This window comes from Callithrix jacchus, chromosome 9 (genome assembly GCF_049354715.1).
Source record: "Callithrix jacchus isolate 240 chromosome 9, calJac240_pri, whole genome shotgun sequence".
Classification (NCBI taxonomy): domain Eukaryota; kingdom Metazoa; phylum Chordata; class Mammalia; order Primates; family Cebidae; genus Callithrix; species Callithrix jacchus.
This window is the reverse complement of record NC_133510.1, coordinates 30,994,273-31,020,204: the sequence shown is the minus strand read 5'-3', so window position 1 is coordinate 31,020,204 and position 25,932 is coordinate 30,994,273. Positions and strand designations below refer to the sequence as shown.

General features: G+C 36.0%; 1 protein-coding gene across 1 annotated transcript in view; it reads right to left on the bottom strand.

The window, feature by feature from the left end:
- Nucleotides 1-25,932, bottom strand: part of NELL2 (neural EGFL like 2) — a 396,829-nt gene that overhangs the window by 26,748 nt on the left and 344,149 nt on the right. Inside the window, exon 17 of the mRNA XM_035255757.3 lies at nucleotides 124-264. Within this exon, the coding sequence (XP_035111648.1) occupies nucleotides 124-264 (141 nt within the window). The remainder of the gene's footprint in view (nucleotides 1-123; nucleotides 265-25,932) is intronic.

Sequence of the window (25,932 nt, the reverse complement as noted above, 5' to 3'; positions counted from 1 at the left end):
CTGTTGTAAACATATAGTAAAAACACTAATAACATTAGCGCAATGTTTTCTATTTATACTTTATGACATAGTCCTTAAGTTTAAGAGAAGTTCTTAAATCATAGGTGTTCTCCTTGTACTGACCTTCACACGATTCTCCACTTGGTGAAAACATCCCATTGTCATGGTAGCCATCTCTGCACTCACAGTGGTACCATCCGGGCAGGTTAATGCAGTTAGCACGACTGTCACATTGAACAAAGCCATCAGAGCATTCATCAATGTCTGGAAAAAAAAGAAAAAAGAGAGATTTTATAAAATTATTTCCTTTCTTTTAAAGAAACTGGAATAATCTGCTACAAGCCTACTAAAATTTTTAATGCCAGCAAATCCTTGAAACAGGGAATATATAAAGTTAAGAACTTGTTTATTAAAAGCTATACAGAAGTAATCCAGCCAGTGTTATTAGAAACAGCAGAAACATCTAGAAGGCTTCTTTGATGCAAAAGACATTCAACTGTAGAAAATGAAAGGAATCCATATGTGATGGTCATTAGTGCTGCTCACCAAATATTTTAGCTCTTCTAGACACAAGCTAGAATTATGGTTCTCCAGGCCCTTTAAGTTAGGTGTGGCTGTGTGATAGATGAAGTGTCAATTAAGCCATTTGGGGAGTGATAAGTGTTACTTTTATGTAGAGCCTTTAAGATTCAGTATGTGATTCACATATACCCTTCTGCTATCACAATCACTGGCCATTTCCAGAGGCTCTAAAGACCTACCTAAGTTCCTGTGGGAGATGATTTGGGGCACATTCCTTACCTACGTGGGATGGCCCTACGGTATGAGAAAGAAATCAACCTTAGTTGATACACTACTTAATACACCACTTATCTCCAATATATATGACAATAGTATTCATGCATCAACATGCTTCACATTTTCAAGTATACATATTATTTATGTCACTTTCTACTGCGTTTCACATGTACTACTTCATTCAACCTTTAAAAAAATCTGCCATGTGGATAGTATATGAACATGTGGGGAAAAAATGGCAAAAATAAATTATGGGATTTAACCAAAGTCACCTGAGAGTTCACATTTGCCTGATGTTCAAGTGTGTGCTCCCTCATAGAAGTAGATCATCCTGGCCCTACTATACAAAGGGAGCTACTGACCTTGAGCCTTGACTATTTCCTCCAGGTTTTTATTACTATTTCCAAATGTTGAGAGCCCTTTATTCTCTTTGGGCTACTGAACTGTAAGAATGTCCAACACCATCTAAGTACCTTCCTTTGCTCACAGGAGGAAAAGTAATCCCTGAAGTTGCCTTACAAAGTGTCTCCTTCTCATTAGCTCCTGGTTTTCTGGATCTTTTGGCTTAATTTAGACTCTGCTACATGATCCAGTGGTGCTAAACTCATTGTGGCTGCCAAAAATATCCATATGTCTCCCAGTCCCACCTTGATAGCCGCATGCCATAGCTGAAGGTTCCAATCTGACAAGGCAGGATGGTTCTTTCTTATATGCTTCTAACATCTGAATAATATTCCCTGCTTCTGTGACCAGGCACGATGACATCCTTCAAACTGAAGGTAAAGCAAGATGCTTTTTAGAGACCTTTCCCCTCCAGACAGTCTACTTAAGATGACAGAATCTACTTCTGTCCTATTTCAGTCTCATCTTCCTCCAAATTCCTGGAAGCATATATTCTTTTCATTTTATTTTAAAATGTCCTCTTTTCAGAACTTCATGTTGAAAGAGATAAATTAATGAATAAATGTATGCTTAAATAACAGAGAAAGTAGCCATCACTTATTTATTTCTTGATAGGTTAAGTGTCCCTTCAGCGAAACAGTATCCAAACCATTCTCTTAGAGTATTAGGTAATAGGCCAAAAAATTAACATTTTATATCACTGTAATATTTTAGCATTATTTCTGAACTTTGAATTATTCTGCCTCTGTGGTGCCTCTTCTTTAGAATCAGTTACTATTGGCAGTAATTCCTACTGTCAAAATAATTGTGAGTAACCAAATCAGCTAACCATTGACTTCCTGACACATAGCTGATGTGGATTGATTGCTTCCATTCACTAAGGTCTCATAGGTTTTGTGAAATAGTGTATTTATACTTCAGGGGCTTCCCCAACTGATCAACCTCTGATTATAAATAGGTCCAGAATGCTGTGCTCATTTCAGTTTTATATGGTCTTTTCTTCTAACCCAAATGATGCAGAAAATTGAGTATGTCATTTCCTAAATGCATGGACAAAAGAAAACAGGTGGAATTTAGGCTTTAGAAGTGAGTTTTATTGGAAGAGAGCCAAAGGGGATGGTTAGAGTCATACGTTTTAGAAGAATTTGGTCATTAGCGCTGATGATTTGGAAGTAACTATTAACAGAACTGAGCTTTGTCCACTGAAGCAACTTTCCCATCTATATTTAGCCTTCAATTTAGTCCTTTCTTCCTACCTTGACATAATTGTCAAGTTAGCTCAATTTCTATGGTATAGATATTGTTACTTAATATCTATGGTATAGATACTGTTCTCAGCGGTTAGTTCTCACTTCATTTCCCTCTTGTCACTCCTTTAGCAGGCCCACTCCTATACTGCCTCACACCCATTTCTTCTTATTTACATTATGGTAAACTTCCTTGATCTATAAATAGACTCCATAAAATGTAATACAAATCCTATGTGTTATATTACTTAGTGTTTTGAAGACTGGAAATACAATCATGTGCCTGCCCATAATGTATCTTCTTTCTTTTCTTTTTTTTTTTTTTGAGACGGAGTTTCGCTCTTGTTACCCAGGCTGGAGTGCAATGGCGTGATCTCGGCTCACTGCAACCTCCGTCTCCTGGGTTCAGGCAATTCTCCTGTCTCAGCCTCCTGAGTAGCTGGGATTACAGGCGTGCGCCACCGCGCCTGGCCCATAATGTATTTTCATATACACTTTGGGCATTATCTTATTTAATTATTACTGTGAGGTAGTATTATAGAGGATGAATAGGTAATATGGCTGCTCCTCCACTTTTGATGGGGTAACTTCCAATAAATCTATTGTAAGCCAAAAATATCATAAGTTGAAATTGCATTTAATACTTCGAGCAACCTATCACAATTTAAAAACTCATAAGTTAAACTATTTTAGGTCAGGGACTATCTGTGTAAGTTTCATGCATTAATTTACATATTCAATATTTATTGAATGCATCTTATGTGCCAAGAACTAAGTGCTGGGAAACAAGGATAAACAAGACAGATGCAACTTCTGCCCTCAATTAGTTTATCATCTATTTAATTGTGCTTCAATAAAATTAAATTTATGAAAATCCAAATTTACAATCATATAGAACATTATTTTCAAGAATGTAATTTATCTGCCACCAGTGATATGGTATGCAGGTGATAATGGGGAGGTATTTCATTTTAATGGCTGCACATTTATTTTTCAGAATTATTTCCAATTGTAGCAAGTGAGACTTAGAGTAATAAAACTATCTAAAATTTAAAAATGAGAATTACAGAAACAATATTAAGTAGATATTAGTATAAATGTATATAAATATAACAAAAACAAGGTTTGAAAACAGCAATACACAGCATGAAGTAATTTTTCACATTTCAAAGAGATTTGCTGAGTAATTCCTTATGAAATGCAGTGCCTTAATTCATCTAAAATATGTCTGAATTTATAAAATATACCTATGTCATAGATCAGGATTACATACTTTCTACCATTTAGAATAGGGGAAAAAACTAGCCAGATAATATATATAACTTCATTTTATGCTTTTATGTTCCTACTGATTTTGATTTGTTTATGCAAATTTTTCTACTTTGGTTAGTCAGTAGACAATGAAAATGTGCTTGAATTGACAGAGTATACACTTCCCACTAGAAGACATGTTTTTTTGGCTCATGACTCTAATTAAAGCCAAAGATCTAATAAAACAAAGTCTCATCTGTAAGCAACTTAATGGTATGCATATCCTGATTCACTCAGTAAATACTTAGTAAATAAAGAATTGAAATCTGATCCACAATTTATGAATTAAGTATATTTTATCTATATACAAATGAGGGCATTAACATGAATTACAGCAGAAATGCACACATATTGGTTACATTTTCAAGTATGCTCATATTGTGCTTCATATATTTTATAATAACACAAGGCAGTTAAAAAAAAGTTCAAATAATTTATTTATAGGGTACTTTCTTTAGGTTAGTTAAAATCTAACTTCACATTCTCTAACCAAGTCAGATACATAGAAAACAGCAGACCTGCAAAAAAAGTTATTATTTTATTCAGCATAAGAACTTCAAAGTTTGAACACATTATTTTTCAAACTAAATAAAAGTATCCAAAAATTACTACATGCTGTATAAACTTAAATGACTTAGTTTTAAACATAAGGACCTTAATTTTTTACCCTGTAGGTATATTATGTAGAAAACAAAGAGTAAATTTCATGAATTTTATAATTTAATTACATATTCTGTCTTAGAAAGGAACTAGTTCCTTAGAACATTTCCAGTAATCACATTTGGAACAGTCAGCTAGCAATAGTATTAAAATGCTGTCCAAAAGCATAGAGAATCTAAAATGCAAAAGATGTTTAGCCATCCAAAAACAGTCATGAATAGCAGTCATACTCTGGGGATCAGAATTGACTTAGATAATAAAAATGAAAGGCACTGTTGAGGGTAGATTTTCTAGCACACGCTTTGAGGCAATCATTAAAAAAAAACCACCACCACCACCACCACTACCACTACGAACAATAAAAAACCTGAAAGGAAAATGTATAAACAACAAAAACAAAAAAGCAAGCTCATATATATCAGTGTCTCGTTTTCTTTGTCTTTGTCTCCCTCAGCTATGGTGGTACAAGACTGGCTGTTTTGTACAATGCCACAGACCACTGGCTTCAGAGGTAATCAACTGAAAATGGCTTTTGCCAGCAGCATTTAAAGGGTCATTTTAGAAAATGACAAATTATTTCCTTGTAAAATTGACTGCAGTTGTAGAATGAGACACTGAGTGATAAACAGCCTCTTTCTCATGCATAGTAATAGTTATTTCTACAATAAAATAAGAAAAATAAAAAAATGTGCAAATGTCTAGAACAATCCATACCTAAAATAGACTCTAATTATTACTTTAGCACTCACAAGAAAACTGATTATTTTCTGCTCTTATATTGTATGTAAAAGGAAAAGCAATCCAGCTCTTTTTCAAGACGAGCAAACTGTTTTAAACGACACAGTCATAGAGTACTCTCTTTCATACTATTTATCATTAATAAAAAATGACATCATTTCTCATTTAAAAATAGGCACTTGTTCTATTTATATGATCATCTCATGCACTGGTAGTTAAATTATATTGATAAACAGTAGGCAATTAAAGATTCTCAAAACAATTAATGAACTCTTGATTACCCACATGTGTGTTATTTGCTTTCTAGATTATCCGAAACATTTTTTTTGTTAATCACAAGGTCATTTCCCGCTGTCTTTTGTTGAGCTTCTGGGAAGTCTGCTTTCAACATTTAGGCATGAATGCTCAAAGACTGCAAACTCATTATATTACTTTAAATGACTGTACAAGATTTGGGTATAAAATATTATCTAAAATTTCATATAAGAAGACTCATTTTCTCACAGATTTTTTGAGAATACAGTATGGTAACATATGTAAATTAAAATGGAAAACTTGAAAGTGAATGAACTGCAGCTCTTTGGCTTGTTAGCTGTGTAACTTTGAATATGTTATAATAAATATCTGAATTTTCTGTTCTTGAACTAGGAATAATACTTTCTCTCTTAATAGTCTGCTGTTAACATACAGGGCCTCATGGGAGAAGCAGTATCTGACTCATAAGAGGTATTTAATATATGCAAATTCCATGCCCATCTCCAAAATAATCCTTCAGAGTTTACAAAGCATGATCATATTCATCATTCAATTATTTGAAAAGAAACAGTAAAATACAGTTTTGTAAGATGGATTTAGGTGAAAGAATGTCTTTTCTTCTGTGAACAATCAAGAGCCACTGAACGGTTATTAACAGGAGAATGATGTGATCTGAGCTGTACTTTGGGAAGAACAGGGCAACAGCTATGTGTCAGGCTAGTGGGACTGGGTAAGACTAGAGGCCATCTCACAGTATTATGAGGCTACGTTTCACAAAGAAAAAGCTTTAGAACAGTTCAACTAGGGAAAAAGTGGAAACAGCGATAAAGAAGCATGTTTTCTCAAATGCTTATCTTTGGTCAGTGTACAACTCCCTCTCATGTCCATTGTGTTGATGTCAGGTCGACCAAGTTCACATTCCATATATCTGGTGGATATACCAGAAAAGGAAAGAAAATTGAGACAATCTGACTTTTCTTTTGGTTACTAGAGTCTTAAAATTTTATTATTTCTTTCTTCTTTACAGTCTCTGTGTATGCTTTCCCTATTGATTAAAATGTTTTTTTCTTATCCTCTCACCTTAGTTAACTACTTCTCGTCTATCTGTCCCATACTAAAATTAGTTTCCCTGGGGAAGCTTTCCTTGACTCTAGACACTATATTAGATCTCCTATTACTTAATGATATATCTATTTCCCCCCATATTTTCCTTGTATTTTGTATCCTTGCAACAGCATCTATAACTATGCTTTTTTGCCTAGACTTGCACAAATATTACACTGACTTAATTAGTATAACTTCAATTCTGGAGAAAGTTCTACCTATGTTTTTCTCCCCTGTTCAAAATGGGCTTTTTGTCTTTCCAAATAAATTTCGGATTTATTAGTTAGTGAACTTCTCACCAACAAAACAAAACAAACAAAAGAAATGGGGGAGGGGGAAGCCTGCATTAATTCTACATATTGACTTTGGGAGAGTTGAAGTCTTTATATTATTCTATCTTTTAACAATACATATGATATATTTCCTGTTTCTCTAATATTTTTCAGATTTCTGAATGTCTGTATTGCACATATTTTGCCTGAACTTATTCCTAAATGTTTTATTACTTTACCTTTTTAAAATAAACTTTATTGAGGTAAAATTTATATAGGAAGAAAATTACTAACAATTTCATAAGTTTTGATATGTAGCTACTACCATAATCAAGATACCATGCATTTCTTTCACCCTCAAAATTCCCTTCATATCACCATAGTTTGAAAATAATTTTTATAAATATTAATTTAATGTTTAGCTCTCAGAGTAAATTTCAAATGGCCAGAAATTATGTTATATTTTATACCATATCTTGAACACTCAGAAAAGAACTGGACACACGGTTAGAGATTTATAAACACATGCTGAATGTATAGATAAATGAATGGTCTGGTTGTAATTGCAAGGAACACTCACTCTGCCACACTTGAGTTCTGCTAGGGTCAGAGGGGAATGAAGGCAGGAATGTTAGCTTGGAATCATACACTAAGACAAAAATAACACGATGGTAAATGAATACTTCCTTATTATACTTCAAATGTTTTTGCCAAAAGACTGTAACATTAGATGGAGCACAGTAGGTGAAGAGGATGTGTTAATTTTACATACTTTTATATACCTATTTAATTATATGTACTTTTAAACAAAAAGAGTACCTCAAGACCTCTGATTAAAGTGAAAGACTGAAAACATTTAAAAATCTCTTTTTTACTTTCAACCCTGTAAACATTGTTAGAGGAACAAAGAAAAGTATGAAAAGCCAACAAAGACAAAAAGAAAAATGACAGCAGTATAGAATTCAGTACAATACATTTTTGTCTTTTCTTGGAAAACAGAATATAAGTGAAGTGGTAGAGACAAAGCAAAAGAAACCAAAGACTAGGGTCTTTATGTGATAATCAGGTAAAGCCGATTATTAATCACTAATTATTAATAATATACTGAATATACTCCAAATATACTGAATAATTATATGATAGCCAATACCTGTTGTTAGCTATGCTCTGTATAATTTAGCTATATTTGCTTACTTAATGCTGACTGCAGTACCATGAGGTAGGAAATATTGCTGCTATTTCTATTTTAAAGGGAAGTGAACTTAATGAGAGTTTAATTATTTTTTACAAAATTATTTAGGGGCAAAGTTGAGATCTAAATCTAGATATTTTAGATAACAGAGGTCATATCCTTGCCCATACAAAATGGTGCCTCACAAATAAATGGAACAGAGACCCACATCTAAATACACAATTGTCAAATTTCACAACAACAAGAATAACATAAATCTTAATATGTCCCAGAAGGAAAACAATAGCTTACACATAAAGGGATGAGAATCAGTTTAGTATCACATTTCTTATTTGCAGCACTATATGGCCCAAGACAGTGAGAGCAATGATTTTAAACCTAGAAGTCTATACTTAGCATAATTTTCAAATACCTATGAATACAGAATAAAGATGCTTTAAGCATGTACCTCCTTAGAAGTTTTATGTTCCATGCACTATTTAAAAAAGATTTTACCAATAATATAGTGCAGTAAAATAAAGGCCTAAATTGACATAAAGAAAAAACTATCAGTAGTACATCACTCCTTCCCTGTTACGATACTTTCTTCACTTTGCAAGGATATACCACTCTCTCTTAGTTCTCCTTGTAACTCACTGACCTCCATATATTAGTCTTTCTTTGTTTTTTTTTTTTTGGCAGATCTTATTATCTTCTCAATCTCTAAAAGTTTTAATTTCCTGGGGATTTATTCTCAGACCTTTCCTTTGTAGCTACAAAATTCTTAGTGATTTCATTTAGTTCCAGTGCTTTAAAGGCTTTGAACATCCAAATGCCACTAGCACATTAAAAACTATCTGTAGTAGGCAGAAGAATAGTATCCCCTAAAAAATCATGTCCAGTTGGAAACTCAGAATATGACTTTACTTAGAAAAAGGGTCTCTGAAGATATAATTAGGTAATAAATTCAAGATAAAATCATTCTGGACCTAAGATGGGCCCCAAATCCAGTGACTGGTGTTTTCGTAAGAAAAGAACACAAACAGAAACACTGAGAAATCCAGGTGAAGAATGTAAATCAACTATCCACCATATCCTCTGGTCTCTAGACTTTTCAGTTTCAGTCTGTGTTCAGTCAGGAAAATTAAGCCACTACAAGTATTATGGGAAAAAGGACTTTTATATAGAAATCAAGATTGCACAGATTGGGGAGGAGTCGGGGAAGTAAAGAATGCTTCATTTTTCATGTGAAGTTACATAGGTGTGCATTGGAGTTATGTAGGCATAAGCTAAAGAATGCCTGGGGCCACCAAAAGCTGGAAGACGCAAGGAAGAATAATTTTCCTGGCGTCTGCAGTGGGAGCAAGGCTCTGCTGACACCTTGAGTTTGGACTTCTAGCCTCTAGAACTGTCAGATAATACATTCCTATTGTTTTAAGCTACCAAATTGTGTTACTTTATTATAGCAGTCCTAGGGAAATAGCACAGTATCTTATTTACATTGCCATTCTAGACTTCTCTCCTCTACTTCCTATCTGTATATTCAATTTATCATCATAATTTCCACTTGGATACAAAATTTCTCCTTCTGAAGTCTCCCCGTTCTCAGAAAATGGCAATATCATCCAGTTGCTCGGGCAAAAATCCTTAGATTCATTCTAAATTTCTTGCTTTTCTCTCATGTCCTTTATCCAATCCATCAGCAAATCCTATTAGTAATGTCTTTCGAATATATCTAGAACCTAACAATCACTTCTAACTGGCTTTATAGTTCCCACTCCAGTCCATTCATTATCAATAGCTTCCTGATTCCATCTTTTCCCTCTAATAATACATTATGAGTCATGGCAGTCAGATGATCCCTTAAAAATATTATGTCAGATTGTGTCATACTTACACTCAAGTCCTATTTCCCATTCATGGAGAATTTTAGGAGGGGAGCATCTTGGGGAAAAGCTGTAAGGGATATATGCTGTTATCAACAACTTTCTACTGCTAAAGCTAAAGACTACATTTCCCAAAAGCCCTTTCCCTGTGTATGGCTCTGTGTTAGAGTTCAACAATGAATGGAATGCCTAAATTTGCCAAAAAGAACTAAGGCAGAAGCCATTATTCTTGGGAATTCATAGCAATCAGTGTCAGTGATTCTAACATCTCTGGTTTCTCCACCAATTTTAGTGCATCAGTCTGAAGTGATGAGTGAATGTTTTGCAAATACTCTAGCTGCAATCTCAAGGATCTTCACTTTTCCAACTCCTCCCTCATTTGTGCAATTTTGATTTCTATATAAAACTCCCTATTCCTATAATACTTAACAGTGGCTCCATTTTCCTGAACATAGACTGAAACAGAAGTGCCTACACACCAGAGGATATAGTGGAGAGTTGTTTTTAAATAATAAATGTGATAAAGAGTAAAAGAAAAATGATTGTCAATTAGGAACTTCAAGATAATAAATCTAAAGATAAGAAACACTATATATATACTACTTGTCGCTCTAGTAAGCAATATTTACCTGGTCACAATGATATAAACACTATGGATTTTCAAATTTTATATACAATCCATAGGGAAAGCATGAGATATTCAACTGTGTTTATAGAACAGAACTTAAATATTAACCTTCATAATATAAAAAGAAGACAGAAGTTGGGAGATGAAGGGAAAGAGCAGAACCAATTTCTTTACATTTCATAGTGATGAATAATAAAAAAAAACAGGCCAGGCGCGGTGGCTCACGCCTATAATCCCAGCACTTTGGGAGGCCGAGGCAGGTGGATCACGAGGTCAAGAGATAGAGGCCATCCTAGTCAACATTGTGAAACCCTGTCTCTACTGAAAATATAAAAATTAGCTGGGCATGGTGGCTCACGCCTGTAGTCCCAGCTACTCGGGAGGCTGAGGCAGGAGAATTACTTGAACCTTGGAGGCAGAGGTTGCAGTGAGCCGAGATTGCGCCATTGCAAGGTTGCAGTGAGCCGAGATTGCGCCATTGCACTCCAGCCTGGGTAACAAAAGCAAAACTCCATCTCAAAAAAAAAGAAAAAAAAAAACACTGTAGTTGATAAAATGAGAGATGAAGGTGGAAAAATATATTGCTGAAGTCCAAAAAGGTAACCAATAGAGAAACTGAAACTGGTGATATAACTATATTAGAATTAAATAAGTATGAATAGGTGATGCTATAAGAGAGGTAAATCTTCATTTATCATATCCAGCATTCTACTGATAATGTCTACAATTGACCAATTAAACCAAGAATGGTATAAACATATTGAAATAATTAAGTGTTTTATCCTAGCTGCTTGTCTAAACTAGGGTTTCAGAAGTGAATTAAACCTTAATACATCCTTGTAGGCATGAATGAATTTATCTCCTGTATATCTGGTATGGTGCTACTTATACTCCATCTTTGGGACATATGAGAAAATAATCCCTCAGGTCATTGTCTGGTTTTGAGTTTAGATAAGGAACTCCTTTTAAGAAAGGGTGCTGGCAAGTGAGCAGGAAGTGAGTCAGCTGACTATTTCTTTTCATTCCAAATTCTTCTCTGTTGTTTGGTATCTTTTAATTATGTGTTTCTTTTCTTTGACACACATAAAATATATTTTCTGAAACATTTAGGAATCTCATTTTAGAAGTGTTGTGTATAGTAGTATGATTGGATAGCAATTCAGGTAGTAATAATATGAAGATATAAAGATGATATGAAGATAAAGAAAATGAGACAGAAGCTCTGGATAAGATATCAGGGCTGGAGACATGAGGGTAACCTAATCAGAATTGATACTGCAAGACATTACTATAATTAGACCTAATTGGATGAAAGTACTGAAGTGAGGATTATAGAGAGACAAGAAAGAGGTAAGGACCATCCTTGGGGAAAATTGAGGATGCTGAAAAAGGAACTACAGGAGGGTTTGTGAGTTGGGAGGTGGGAATAAGATCCCAAGTCTAACCACAGAACTAAAGAAAAAAAGAGTGTCAAAAACAGACTGCTACCAACAAATGCTAAGCAGTATTTGCAATGGCTTCTTGATACATATTTTAAAATAAATATTTCTGGTTTAACATAGAATTGAAACTCTCTCTGATATATGAACAAGTTGAACAAAGCATTTAATAAAAGAATTCTGGAAACTCCTTAAGACTTTTCGAAAATCTTTGCAGTTTCTATTCCTTTCACAACATAACTAATGTGTAAGATACAAGACTTAGTCGAGTTTTATTCATGTAAGTATTTGAAATAGTCCCTCAGGTCATTTTCTGGTTTTGAGTTCAGAGAAGAAAATCCTTTTAAGAAAGGGTATTTATTCATTCATGTACATATTTATTAAATGTCTATCATATAAAAACATGCACTAGACACTGTGGGAATATATTCAAGAGTTCATAGTCTTATAAAGAATATATACCATGAACATAAATAACTCAGATGACAAGGTAGATATCATAAGGTCTACAGATGAAGAAAGAGATGAATTCAGGAAAGAGACATTACCTCACTTTAAAGCTCTGATCAGTAAAAGTGCAATGAAAATTAGTCTACTGTAGTAAAACACAGCTGAACAGAAATTTCCAGCTTTACTCCTACAAATGCTAGAAAATAACTTAAAACGTTTACTCGTTTACTACATTGTGATCAACTATCTACTTTAAAAGCAGAGTTTTAATTAATTTATTTATTTTAATTTTTTAGAGAGAGAGAGAGAAAGAAAGAAGAAAGAAAAAGAAAGAAAGAAAGAAAGAAAGAAAGAAAGAAAGAAAGAAAGAGAAAGAAAGAAAGAAGGAAAGGAAGAGGAAAAAAGAGGAAGTGGAGGAGGGAGAGAGAACGGGAGTGTTGCTTAATTGCCCAGGCTAGAATGCAGTCTAAAAATGGGTATTGAAAACCTCCCTTATACCATCAATTGTGCTTAATAATGGCCAATCAATATTTCATTTAAACCTGTGAGTAGGTGTGATGTGGTACTGATAAGAGTGTATATATTGCGTGCTTAAAGTGGAGAGTTTTATAAATGTTTATTAAGTTTACTTGTTCTGGATCTGAGTTCAAGTCCTGGATATCTTTGTTGATTTTCTGTCTCATTGATCTATCTAATATTGATGTTGAGATCTCACACTACTGCTGTGTATTTTGAAGTCTAGTTTTATCTATACTGTTCCAGCATTAAGCTGCTAGAGCACAGGAAATGATCTAAATGTACTGTGTGGGAGTCCAAGTCTCTTTACAAGCCTTATGTATCTTATATTGGGTGCGTACACATCCAGGATTGTCAGCTCTTCTTGTTGCGTTGATCCTTTTACCATTATGTCCTCTTTTGATCTCTGTTGCTTTAAAATCCATTCTATCAGAGGTGAGAATTGCAACCTCCACTATTTATTTATTTATTTATTTTTGCTCTCCATTTGGTTGATAAATCTTTCTCCATCCCTTTGTTTTGACTCTTCATGTATCCTTGCATGTAAGATGGGTCTGGATGCAGCATACCGATGGGTTTTGGCTATATCTTTTGATTGGGGGATTTAGTCAATTTAAATTTAAGATTATTGCCATTTGATGTCAGCTGGCTATTTTGCCCATTAGTTTATATAAATTCTTCATTATGTTGATACTCTTTACTTTTTGGTATATTTTTAGAAAGGCTAATACTGGTTGTTCCTTTCTATGTGTAATGCTTCTTTCAGAAGCTCTTGTAAAGCAGGCCTGGTGGTAGAGTTTAAAAGCAGAGTTTTTAAAAAATCGGGTAATATGATAGGCCTCCAGGAGAATATGAATGTGAAGCATCTTTTGGCTCTACAGTATTAAGCAGACTGCTCTTAATCGAAGTAAAACCAGGAAAGTCTTACTTTCTTTGCCCCCCGAGCCACTTTCTAATAATAGCAAAGATTAGATTGTATACTTGATCTACTTAAAGATTATTTCCAGTAGAAAAAAGCTGATTTTCTTGAACTATCCAGTAAGAATAAGAGGGTTAGAGTGTCATCGTATAATCATATACTGTGAGCTTTCTCATTATTAACATAGTGAAACAAAAGACTTTATGCGTTTTGATGAGCTCACTTACTGGTTATTCGGGAAAATGAGCTTTGAATGGTATGCCAGCAATGGTAAGATGACAGCAAAAAATAGCTATTCTGTATTTGTTTGCAAGCTAACTGACAAACCTACATCACAAGAAATACTGCTTTGAGTGAAATGGGCTCACTGATGCCAATAAACAAAGAAATGCAATACTACAGTTTTAATATATCTGAATAAGAAGTTGTCGGATACAGCTTTGTGTGAGTCTTAACCAGAAATTGCTCTGATGGATGGCTTCTATTGGCTTTTAGCAAGTGTCATATGTCTGATAGACTATCTACTTTAAGTCCATTTTATTATAACAACCACTTCCATCTCTGCTGAAATACCCATCAGCTTGATACAGGATTTTTTAGCCAGTAAGGAAATATCACATCTCTCCCACATAGATAATTGAAGGGAAAAATATACCAATTGAGGAAGCCAATAACTCCTTCCAATTAAAATTACATGAACCGGCTATATGTTTCTTAAAGACAGGTTTGCTATTTGATGGTGCTTTAAAACCTCTTAACCACACAGCTTGATGGCACTGTCTGGTTCTGTCAATAGGAGGTCACTTAATCAAACTTTTTCCAGACTAATTGAATTTTGTGTTCACTTTAACAACTTATTTCTTCATGATCAATCAGATCAGTTGTACAATCTGATTTTATTGCTAAGGCAACCCCAAATGATACGCCAAAGGAAATCGTTTTCACTCCTAAGTGATCTTACAGGCCCAGCGTAATTGTGTACTTGGGTCTTTAAAAAAAAACCTTTAGTTTGTATTTTTCTGATTACTTAATGTAATAAAGGAATAGGAAAAGGAAGGTAACAGACAGTTGTTTGGCTGCTAACTGCCAGGTATTTTGTCTATTTTTTGCATCTAATTTCCCTTACAATCATTGTTTGTACACATTCACACACAAATCTTTCTTTTGAAGATGTATATTGTGATAGGAGAAATGATATAGTGTATCCAGAAGAAAAACAATCTCTATATGAACAGAGCTGCCACAGCTACTTATAGTTTTCTGTGGCAGAACATATTCATCCTGCTACTTCAGAGGCAGGTTCCAACATCATAAAAAGGCTTGGTAAGAAGCTTGTCCTTCAAGTAGCTTCAGTGCTTTAGTCCACAACATGAATGTATTTTGAAGTCTAGTTTTATCTATACTGTTTCAGCATTAAGCTGCTAGAGCACAGGAAAGATCTAAATGTACAGTGATGAGACAGTGATTAAATAAATTATGGCACATGCATAAAATGGAATGCTATACAGCTTCTTAAAATGATCCTTTGGAAAATTCTGAATGTCTTGCTTTGAAAAACGTTTGTGATAAATATCATGTAAAAAAGGTAAGATCAAAATTGTGAATAAAATATTACTCCAGCATGTAAATATGTATCTTACTCATGAATAAGATGTGAGTGGTCAGGGTTTTAGAAAGCAAGTGTGGCGCTGTCATTCTCTTACTATTCTGCTGGTTGGATAGAAATAACGTGGTCACAGGGAAGTGGGGAAGGATGGGTGAGAGATTAGAAGGAGTTTGAGACTCTAAAATGTCTGACAATCAGAAACACTTACTTTGGGCAGCTATGTGAAAAATAAACGATTGCATTTGTCACAATATATTTTGGCTCTATTTACTGTTGTTGCTAATACTCCCTATCTAAGCACTAATAAAGGATTTCAGTAATCAACATACAAAAATCAGTTGCTTTTCTATACACTAACAGTGAACTATTTGAAAAATAAGAAAAAAGTATAATTTACATTCGCATCAATAACAATAAATACATAGGTAAAAATTTAACCAAGTAAGTAAAGGATCTGTACACTAAAAACTATAAAACATGATAAAAGAAATCATCATAGACATAACTAAATGGAACGATATCCTAAGTTCATGGATTGGAAGGCTTAACATTGTTATAATATCCACGCTCCCCTAAACAGTCTACAGAGCCAATGTATTCCTATCAAAATTCCAATGACATTTTTCACAGAAATAATATTTAAAATTCTAAAATTCATATAGAACCACAAAAGACCCAGGATAGCCAAAGAAATTTCAAGCAAGAGGAACAAAGCTGAAAGTATCACACTTTCTTATTTCAAATTCTGTTACAAAAATAGCTACCAAAACAGCCTGGTACTGGCACAAAAGCAGATACACAGACTAAGGGAACAGACTAGAGAGCCCAGAAATAAACCCACACATACATGGTCAACTAATTTTCAACAAGGGTGCCAAGAATACATAATGGGGAAAGGAAAGTCTCCTCAAAAATGATGTGGAGAAAACTGGATATTCACACACAAAAGAATGAAACTGGGCTCTTATCTTACAGCACACACAACTCAACTCAGCTTCAAATTTAAATCAGCTAAAAAAAAATACAACTACATGTATGTCCAGAGAACTTGAAATCAGGATCTTGAAGAGACATCTGCAGTCTCATGTTCACTGCCGCATTATTAAAACAGCCAAACTGGGATTACAGGCACATGCCACCACACCACGCTAATTTTTTGTATTTTTTGGGAGGCTGAGGCAGGATAATTGCTTGAATCAGGAGGCAGAGGTTGTAATGAGCCAAGATCACACCATTGCACTCCAGCATGGGTGACAGAGTGAGACTCCATCTCAAAAGAAATACATAATAAAACAAAACAGCCAAGCTATGGGAAACAGCTTAAATGTCCATCAGTGAATGAACAGGTAAGGAAACTGTGGTATATACATACAATGATATACTATACAGCATTAAAAAGGAAGACAATTCTGTTATTTGTGATAACATGGATAAACCAGGAGGGCATAACATATGGTGAAAAAAGTTAGACATAGAAAAATAAATGCTGTATGATCTCACTTACATGTGGAGTTTAAAATAGCCAAATTTGTAGAAGCAAGGTAGAATGGTGTTTTCCAGGAACCATGAAGGGAGGTTAAGAACAAAGGGGAAGGTGATGGTTAAAGTTTCAGTTGTGCAAGATAAGTAAGGTCTGGAGATCTTCAATACAGCATAATGTCTATAGCTAACAACATTCTCTTTTATATCTAAAATTGCTAAGAGAGTATATCTTATGTTAAAGGATTCTTACCAACAAACAAGAACAAAAAGCAATAAAAATTGTAAACAGACAAAAGAAAACTTTGGAAGTTGATGAATATGTTGATGGTACTGCCAGTTTCAGAGATGTATATATGTATCCTCAAATTCATCAAGATGTATACATTAATTATGTACAGCTTTTTATCTATCAAGCATACCTCAATGAAGTGGTTTAAATATATTCCCCTAACTAATCCAATATTATACTCTATACAAACTATCTAAAATCTACGTCTTTTATGCATCCATGAATGGAAAATCCAGGTATCACTTGTTGTGTACCCTGTTTTCTGATTTATTCACCCTTAAATTTTTTCCCAGATGCATATATAACATATACATCATGTGCATTCACATTTACATTACTTAATTTATTCACTCATGAGAATCTGCTAATTATTCTCCCTCCACAATCCCCCCATCACCTGCTATCCCTTCCTTAGCCCTCTGTCCCCCAGCAGGCCCCAGTGCATGATATTTTCCTCCCCTTGTCCATGTGTTCTCGTTGTTCAACACCCACTTATGAGTGAGAGCATGTGGTGTTTGATTTTCTGTTCTTGTGTCAGTTTGCTGAGAATGATAGTTTAAAACCACCAGGTAATAACTAAGCAAATGAAACCAAAAGCTTTTATTACTCATAAGATAAAGCACTCTCTTGTAACGTTGCCTACGAGAATCCTCTCAGAATATGAAATTCTCTGGGACAGACAAGCTGAAGGAGCCAGAGAAACACAGGCCATACATGTAGGCATTCCTAGGTATGCTTTGGGGAGCCTGGTCCCAGCAAAATGACTGGTTTGGCTGCTAAGCATGGGAAATTCCCATTGCAGATACTAGTCATATTACTGCTAATGTGGTATCTGTGATGCCTTGGATGCAAAATAAGGCAAATTTTAAAAAGATTATTTTTAGAACACTTAGAATATTTGGGTAGTTTGCTCATTGCATGTAATGTAATAACATTTTCAGGTACAGAATTTATAAATTTTTCTGAAAGATTAGTGTAAAAAAAGGGTTAATTGGTAACTTTGGATTGCTTTCCCTCTTCATGCTCCAATATTATGAAGGAGATAAACAATATCCTAGTACCCTACCATTTTTAAAGATGATACTAAAATTAATGATTTCTAAGACTTAAAAGTGCTAAAAACCTCCAACTATTTTCTTTGAAATAATTATTTTTGTCTCACTGGTAAGTTCAAACTTTCCACTCAGATAGACTGTATTTATTGAATTTCACAGAAAACTTCAATTACAGGTCTCTTGCAGATAATTATACTAAAATTTTACATTTGATATTTCTTTTTCCAGGTTTTAGGGGGAAAAGAAAGATAAACTATATTTATTTTATTATTACTACCAGCTCCTACCATGTTATATAGAATTCTCCACAAATAAAGCATGTACCAAATGATTTTTAGTATGTGATTTTAAGAGTATAAGAACAAAAAGAAGCCAGTTACTTGTGTTTACATTTTGAGGAAACTATCCCCAAAGCCCCACATTAATAATAGTGCTGTCTCTTTCAATGTCTTAAAGTTATTGCTGTGACTTTCAAATTTTATTTTTCCATAGGCCAAGGATCCCAACTGTGCCATAAAATATGACCTATAATTTGGAACTCTCATCTCTGAGATTTTATTTGGTCAGCTTCTATTATCTACTCTATTTATCTCTCTTTTTCAATTGGACTCTGGAGAGTTGGTTAAAACTGAACATTTCCTATAAATAAGTCTCTTCACCTCTATCTCCAGGTTGATTCATGACTTAATATAACCTTTGACCCTAAGAAAGCAGATTTCTAAGAGAATAACTACTAGTTTTATACTGCTATTTGGTTTCGTATCTATAGCCAGGCAACCTTCTTAAATATACCCAAGAATTTCTACCTCAGCAAATATATAAACTACTCTTCTCCAAAATTTTTTTTAAAAAGAAGCACCAAAACAACCATTACTATGACCTAGTATAACACAATAGATTTTAAAAATGGCAAATATATAGTGAACTATAAAACATGAATGTTTAAAATAAGTAGAATAATATATGTTTGAAGTGATGGATACTCTAATTACCCTGATTTGACCGGTATGCATTGTATACCAGTAACAAGTGATCCCCAAATATGCACAAGTATTATATATCAATAAAACAAAGACACAAAATGTTGAAAGTAGATCATAAAGTAATACTATGGAGGACAATGAATTGGACATTATGAGAATATAGGATTTCAGTGTTCCAAACTAAAGAGACTGCTCACTTCTATCAACATATTATTCTACACACACACACACACACACACACACATGCATTTAAGTGAATTTGCACACCTAGTTCCACCCAACTATGATGTAGCAAAGTGCAAATATTTTAGGGCTTAATTAGCCTCTAAACTTGTAGGAGTACTAGAAAAACAGGACAGACTTCAGATTGCAGATACCATGTACCATGTGTAGGAAACTACCTTATGCTGGTAGTTGCTACTGGTATATTACTATATTATCACAAGGAATCTGCAGAATGGACTCCAAACTTGAGCTATAAAATAATGTAGCCTTCTGATTATAGATATTTTAGAAAAATTGCACATTTTGAAAATTTGAATGAATGCCATCTTGTTCACAGGGAGCAGACCCATATATGGAGCTATAGTGTGTTAAGATATCTATTTACACATGCATCTCTAACCAGCCTGGATAACTGTCAACTACTATTGGAGATCATGGTGAGAATAAATCAAATATAAAACAGAAAAACAATACAGTACATACTGTATGATTATGCTTACATAATTGCTATGAAATACAAAGTAACACATAGTGACAGAAAGCAAATTAGGGGTTGTCTAAGCTTAGGTGAGAAGGAGTTAGAATGAGGCCTTGCAAAGGGACACTAGAAAAATTTTGGTGATAATGAATATGTTCATCATTTTGATTGTGATGATAATTTCATAAATGTATAACATATATTAAAACATATCAAACTTTACAGTTTAAATATGTGGGTTTATCATGTCAGTTTTAATTTTAAAAAGCTATGAAACATATGTCATAAAAATGTGTTCCCAATTTTATGCATATATTCAATACATTGGTCAGAAATTGGTCTCTAATCATTTACTGATGTATGACTGTGAACAACTAAACAACTTGCAGATACTTAATGTAACAAACTGTTTCCCAAAGGAGCCACAATTAGCCTTCAGCTACAGGAAGCGAGGAGAACTGAGGAGGGAGAGTTGGTGTGAAGCAAGACTGTGTGTGTTTGGCAACTCAGGTATTAGAATGGGAGTTACTTAACAGTAACACAGTAGTCTAGTACACATTAATAAAAAGAAATTTCACAGACACAAGTTTAGAAAGACAGACTGGGTCGCCTACTTTTAGAATGCGGAAGCCACATGCCAGCGGACGTTATACTCCAACTCTGAATAATAACTGAACTCAGCATGTCAGTTGTGGAGCTGTTCTTCCTAGATGATGCTGACAGCAAAGATAACTGAGTGGAAGGTCTGGGGCACCCAAGTCAGAACTGGTTGGGCTCAGGTAGGGGGGTCTGTGACCAGCAGGCTACTCAACCTATCTGGAAATCAATTAACCTAGTTGTGGAAAGTAGAGTCTTAGGAAGGCTGGAAGGTCAGACTTAGTTTGAGATGGAATCTGTTTTCCCTCTGAACACAGTGCTTACAGGTTCATTATACATCTCCTAACAGAAGTCACTGGCTTTATAGCTATTTGGTGTGGCCTATCATCTCCAGCTCTCTTTTTGAGCTCATGCTCCTAGAGTAGGAGGCATTTCTTATGAATCTTTGATCCTTCATATTGCCAATAATAAACATTAAATGGAGGAATAAAATTAATGTTTGTAAGCTTTCCTAAAGCTCATTAGCCCTGTTCTGACACCATCATCTACTTCAAAACCTACTTCTACCAACAGAATCAGCTGCCAAGTCCACTAAGTGAAGAATGGACACTAAAGTCTCAGAATTGAATCACAATAACCTTTCAACCCATGATAAATTTCAGGACTACTATATTAAAAGTTGCAGATACAAGCAGGAGACCAGGAAAAGTGAACTAAATCCCTCAATTCAGAAAACTCCTTGAGATTTCCTGCTGTGTGATTTGACATGACTGAGTTTCTGAACACACCATCTAAGCAGGAGACAAATCCAGCAGCAAATCTGCCTGGGGATGGATAACATAATATTTATCTTTCATTCCCTGCTTCCCTTATTTTATCAATGGGGGATTGATTAAAGAGATGATGTCTAGGCACCAGGCACCAGAGATCTGGGAAATTAAGCTGTGAAAACTCACAGGCTTTAGGTACACACACACCCAATGTGCATGCTGCCTTCAGGTCCATTCTGTCAAGCACAGCAGTTAGAAAGCAAGTACCAATCTACACTATTGATAACTTACCAAAGTAAGCTCTTGAGCTTCTTTCACCTTCATAATACATAAGAGAATGAAGGGGTACAGTCTCTTTAATTTGATGAGGCTAATCCAGCATAGCTGGCATGATGCAAGGGAAAATAGGATCTGTGCAGTTTACTTCAGGGTTTTCAAAATCTAATCCAATCAGACAAATATTATGAGGGCCTAATAAGTTCCAAATACCATTTGGATGCCCCTACAAAAGAGCTAGTCTATTTTTCAGGAAAGCAGGTGCTTATCCAGTGGGACCGATTTGAAATCTTAAGTGGGACAGAAGGATAGGCAGAGCTTGCCCTTGGGGTTGGGGGAGTGTGTAAGATCAAGATCTATGAGCAGCATGCAGGGATGAAACAAACAATAAACCTCGCAATCTTAGCAGGTCATCAGTCCAATATTACCAGAAATAGGGTGAGAAGCAAGATATAAGATACCTAAACTGAGAAATCAGAGGAAGTGGGAATCAACTTGGAGCAATTCCTCTATCTAAAGAAACAGACACTGGCACTTTAAGAGCAAGCTGGGCCTCCTCCATGGATGTGAAGGGCTTCATTAAAGGTACTAACCCAGCTAAGATCCAGCTCTCCAGCAGCTAGTTTAGGGGTATAAACATGTTAACAAATTGCTAGAACTGAATTTTCAGAATTTATAATGGAGGTATGTACACTGCAAGAAAGGCTATGCAAAGCAATTGCCTTCTAAAATGATTAGATAGACAAGCTGGTAAAGGAATTCCAAACAAAGGAAACTGCCTGTGGATGGACATGGAATGATGACAATGAGGGAAGAAGAGTGAGTGATTTAGTGTAGCAGGTACATATTTTTGTGAAGGGAAGTGGCAATGGCAAGGTAGAATATACAGGCTGGGCCAGATGGTGAAGGGACTTGTTTGCTGGACCTGCAATTTTAGATATTATCCTAAAAACGAGGAGATGAACAAGTTTTTGAGTATAGGGTGTTCAATCATGAGTTGTCCCCTGAAGCTCTCTCAGCATGTTGATGGCTGAAAGAAGCAGATAATGTATTCCCACAGATTCTTTCTCATTCTCCAGCCTTTAACCAGGGCTCCCAATCTCTGTTTTGGAAAGTTTATCTTTTGATCCCCCCATTTTGCCCAGCCCCCTTTGGGTAACAGATTACTTGCCAAATTCTGATGTTGTACTTCCCCAAGGGTCTACTGCTTCCACTATCTATGAAAACATTATGGCAAAATAGAAACAAAAGGCACCAATATTCTTTTTCTGGTCTTAGCCTCTGAAATGCTGTGTATCAGTCAAGAGTAGAGACAAGACAGTAACAGGGGTTGGAAGAGGAGATAGTAGAAAGAGAGCTAAATTAGAGAAAGGAATAACACTGAAGAGGACAAATAAATATAATGATGATCATTGCCGAGAGGTTCAGTGCAGAGGTACTGAAGAGATGGAATCTGCAAGTCTTGGTGACTAACTGCCGTGTCACTTCCACTGCATGTCGAAGGTAGGGGAAAAATAGTCATGGGCAATCACTTTGGACCATGTTGAACTTTTAGTGTTAGTGAGAAATCTGAGTAAATATGTCAAATTGGCTACTGAAAACACAGATATGGGGTTCAAGAGAGACTGGGCACCAAGTGCGAATTTGGTATTGTTTGATATATACTGTAAAAGTGAAGCCATGGAAAAAATGAGATAATGGAATTGCTAAAGAGGCGTATTCAAGATAGAAAATAAGACTAAAAAACAGGAATCAAAGGAGGAAGAGATCTAAGAAAGGGTACCCTGAGCAGTAAAAGAAGAGAAGGATTTCAGCAAAGAGAATGTTTACCATGTCAAAATGGTTCAGTCAAATGAAAATGGAAGAGAGGACACAGAATATAGCAATTCACATGAGACGAGGGGGAGTACAAACTGAAATAAGCTAAAAAGTGAATGGAACACCAAGAAAATAGAGACAGGAAATAGAGATTTCATTTTTCAAAAGTTTGCCTACAAAGGAAAGGAGAGGACTACATTTGGTATTTTGAGAAGAAAGCAAAAGCAAGGATTTAAGGAATTATTTAAGGTAATTAAATTTAAGTATGTTTACAGGTTGAGAAAATGGGACCAGTAAAAGGAGACTGGATGGTACAAAATACAAAATGGATAGTTGATTGAGCTGTAATCCAATTTCATTGTTTCTGGCTGCAAAAAAATAGTCCATAAAGTGCTGGGCGCGGTGGCTCATGCCTGTAATCCCAGCATTTTGGGAGGCCGAGGCGGGTGGATCACGAGGTCAACAGATCGAGACCATCCTGGTCAACATGGTGAAACCCCGTCTCTACTAAAAATACAAAAAATTAGTTGGGCATGGTGGTGCATGCCTGTAATCCCAGCTACTCAGGAGGCTGAGGCAGGAGAATTGCCTGAACCTAGGAGGCGGAGGTTGCGGCGAGCCGAGATAGCACCATTGCACTCCAGCTTGGGTAACAAGAACGAAACTTCGTCTCAAAAAAAAAAAAATAGTCCATAAAACAAATTACTTTGCTTTTCTCTGATATTCGAGACAAAACACGATAGAAGGTAAGGAATGGAACATCAGGGGCTGGCAAGATGGCTGAATAGGAACAGCTCCGGTCTGCAGTTCTCCGTGAGATCAATGCAGAAGGAGGGTGATTTCTGCATTTCTAACTGAGGTCCCTGGCTCATCTCACTGGCAGTGGTTAGACAGTGGGTGCAGCCCACGGAGGGTGAGATGATGCAGGGTGGGGTGTTGCCTCACCCGGGAAGTGCAACGGGTTAGGGAACTCCCTCCTCTAGGAGGAGGCACCACACTGTGAGGAATGGTGCACTCCAGCCCAGATACTATGCTTTTCCTATGGTCTTTGCAACCCACAGACCAGGAGATTCCCTCAAATGCCTACAATACCAGGGCCCTTGGTTTCAAGCACAAAACTGGGCAGCCATGTGGGTTGCAAAGACCAAAACTAAGCTGCAGGAGTTTTTTTTCATACCCCAGTGGTATCTGGAATGCCAACAAGACAGAACCATTCACTCCGCTGAAAAGGGAGCTGAAACCAGGAAGCTAAGTGGTCTGGCTTAACATATTCCCCACTATGGAGCCCAGCAAGCTAAGATCCACTGGCTTGAAATTCTCGCTGCCAGCACAGCAGTCTGAAGTCAACCTGGGATGTTCAAGCCTGGTGCAGGGAGGGGCATTCACCATTATTGAGCCTTGAGTAGGAGGTTTACCCCTCACAGTGTAAACAAAGCCTGCAGGATGTTCAAACTGGGCAGAGCCCACCACAGCTCAGCAAAGCCTCTGTAGCCAGACTGCCTCTCTTGATTCCTCCTCTCTGGGCAGGGCATCTCTAAGGGAAAGGCAGCAGCCCCAGTTAGAGGCTTATAGATAAAACTCCCATTTCCCTGGGACAGAACACTTGGGGGAAAAGGTGGCTGTGGGCACAACTTCAGCAGACTTAAACATTCCTGCCTACCAGCTCTGAACAGAGCAGTGGATTTCTCAGCACAGTGCTTGAGCTCTGCTAAGGGACAGAATGCTTCCTCAAGTGGGTCCCTGACTGGGAGACACCTCTCAGCAGGGGTTGACAGACATCTCACACAGGAGAGCTCCTGATGGCATCTGATGGGTGCCCCTCTGGAACAGAGGAAGGAACAGGCATCAGTCTTTGCTGTTCTGCAGCCTCTTATGGTGATGCCCCAGGCAAACAGGGTCTGGAATGGACCTCCATCAAACTCCAGCAGACCTGCAGCAGAGGGGCCTGACTGTTAGAAGCAAAACAAACAGAAAGGAATAGCATCAACATCAACAAAAAGGGGTCCATGCAGAAAACTCATCTGAAGGTCACCAACATCAAAACCCAAAGGTAGATAAATCCATGAAGATAAGGGAAAACCAGAGCAGAAAGGCTAAAAATTCCAAAAACCAGAATGCCTATTCTCCTCCAAAGGATCACAACTGCTCACCAGTAAAGGAACAAAACTGGACAGAATGAGTTTGACAAACTGACAGAAGTACGCTTCAGAAGGTGGGTAATAACAAACTTATCTGAGTGAAAACAGCATGTTCTGACCCAGTGCAAGAAAGCTAAGAATCTTGAAAAAAGGTTAGAGAAATTGCTAACCAAAATTACCGTTTAGAGAAGAACATAAATGACCTGATGGACCTGAAAAAAACAGCGCAATAACTTCGTGAAGCATACACTAGTATCAATAGCCAAATTGATCAAGCAGAAGAAAGGATATCAGAGACTCAAGATCAACTTAATGAAAAAAAGTGTGAAGATAAGATTAGAGAAAAAAGAATGAAAAGGAACAAACAAAGCCTCCAAGAAATATGGGACTAAATGAAAAGATCAAACCTTCATTTGATT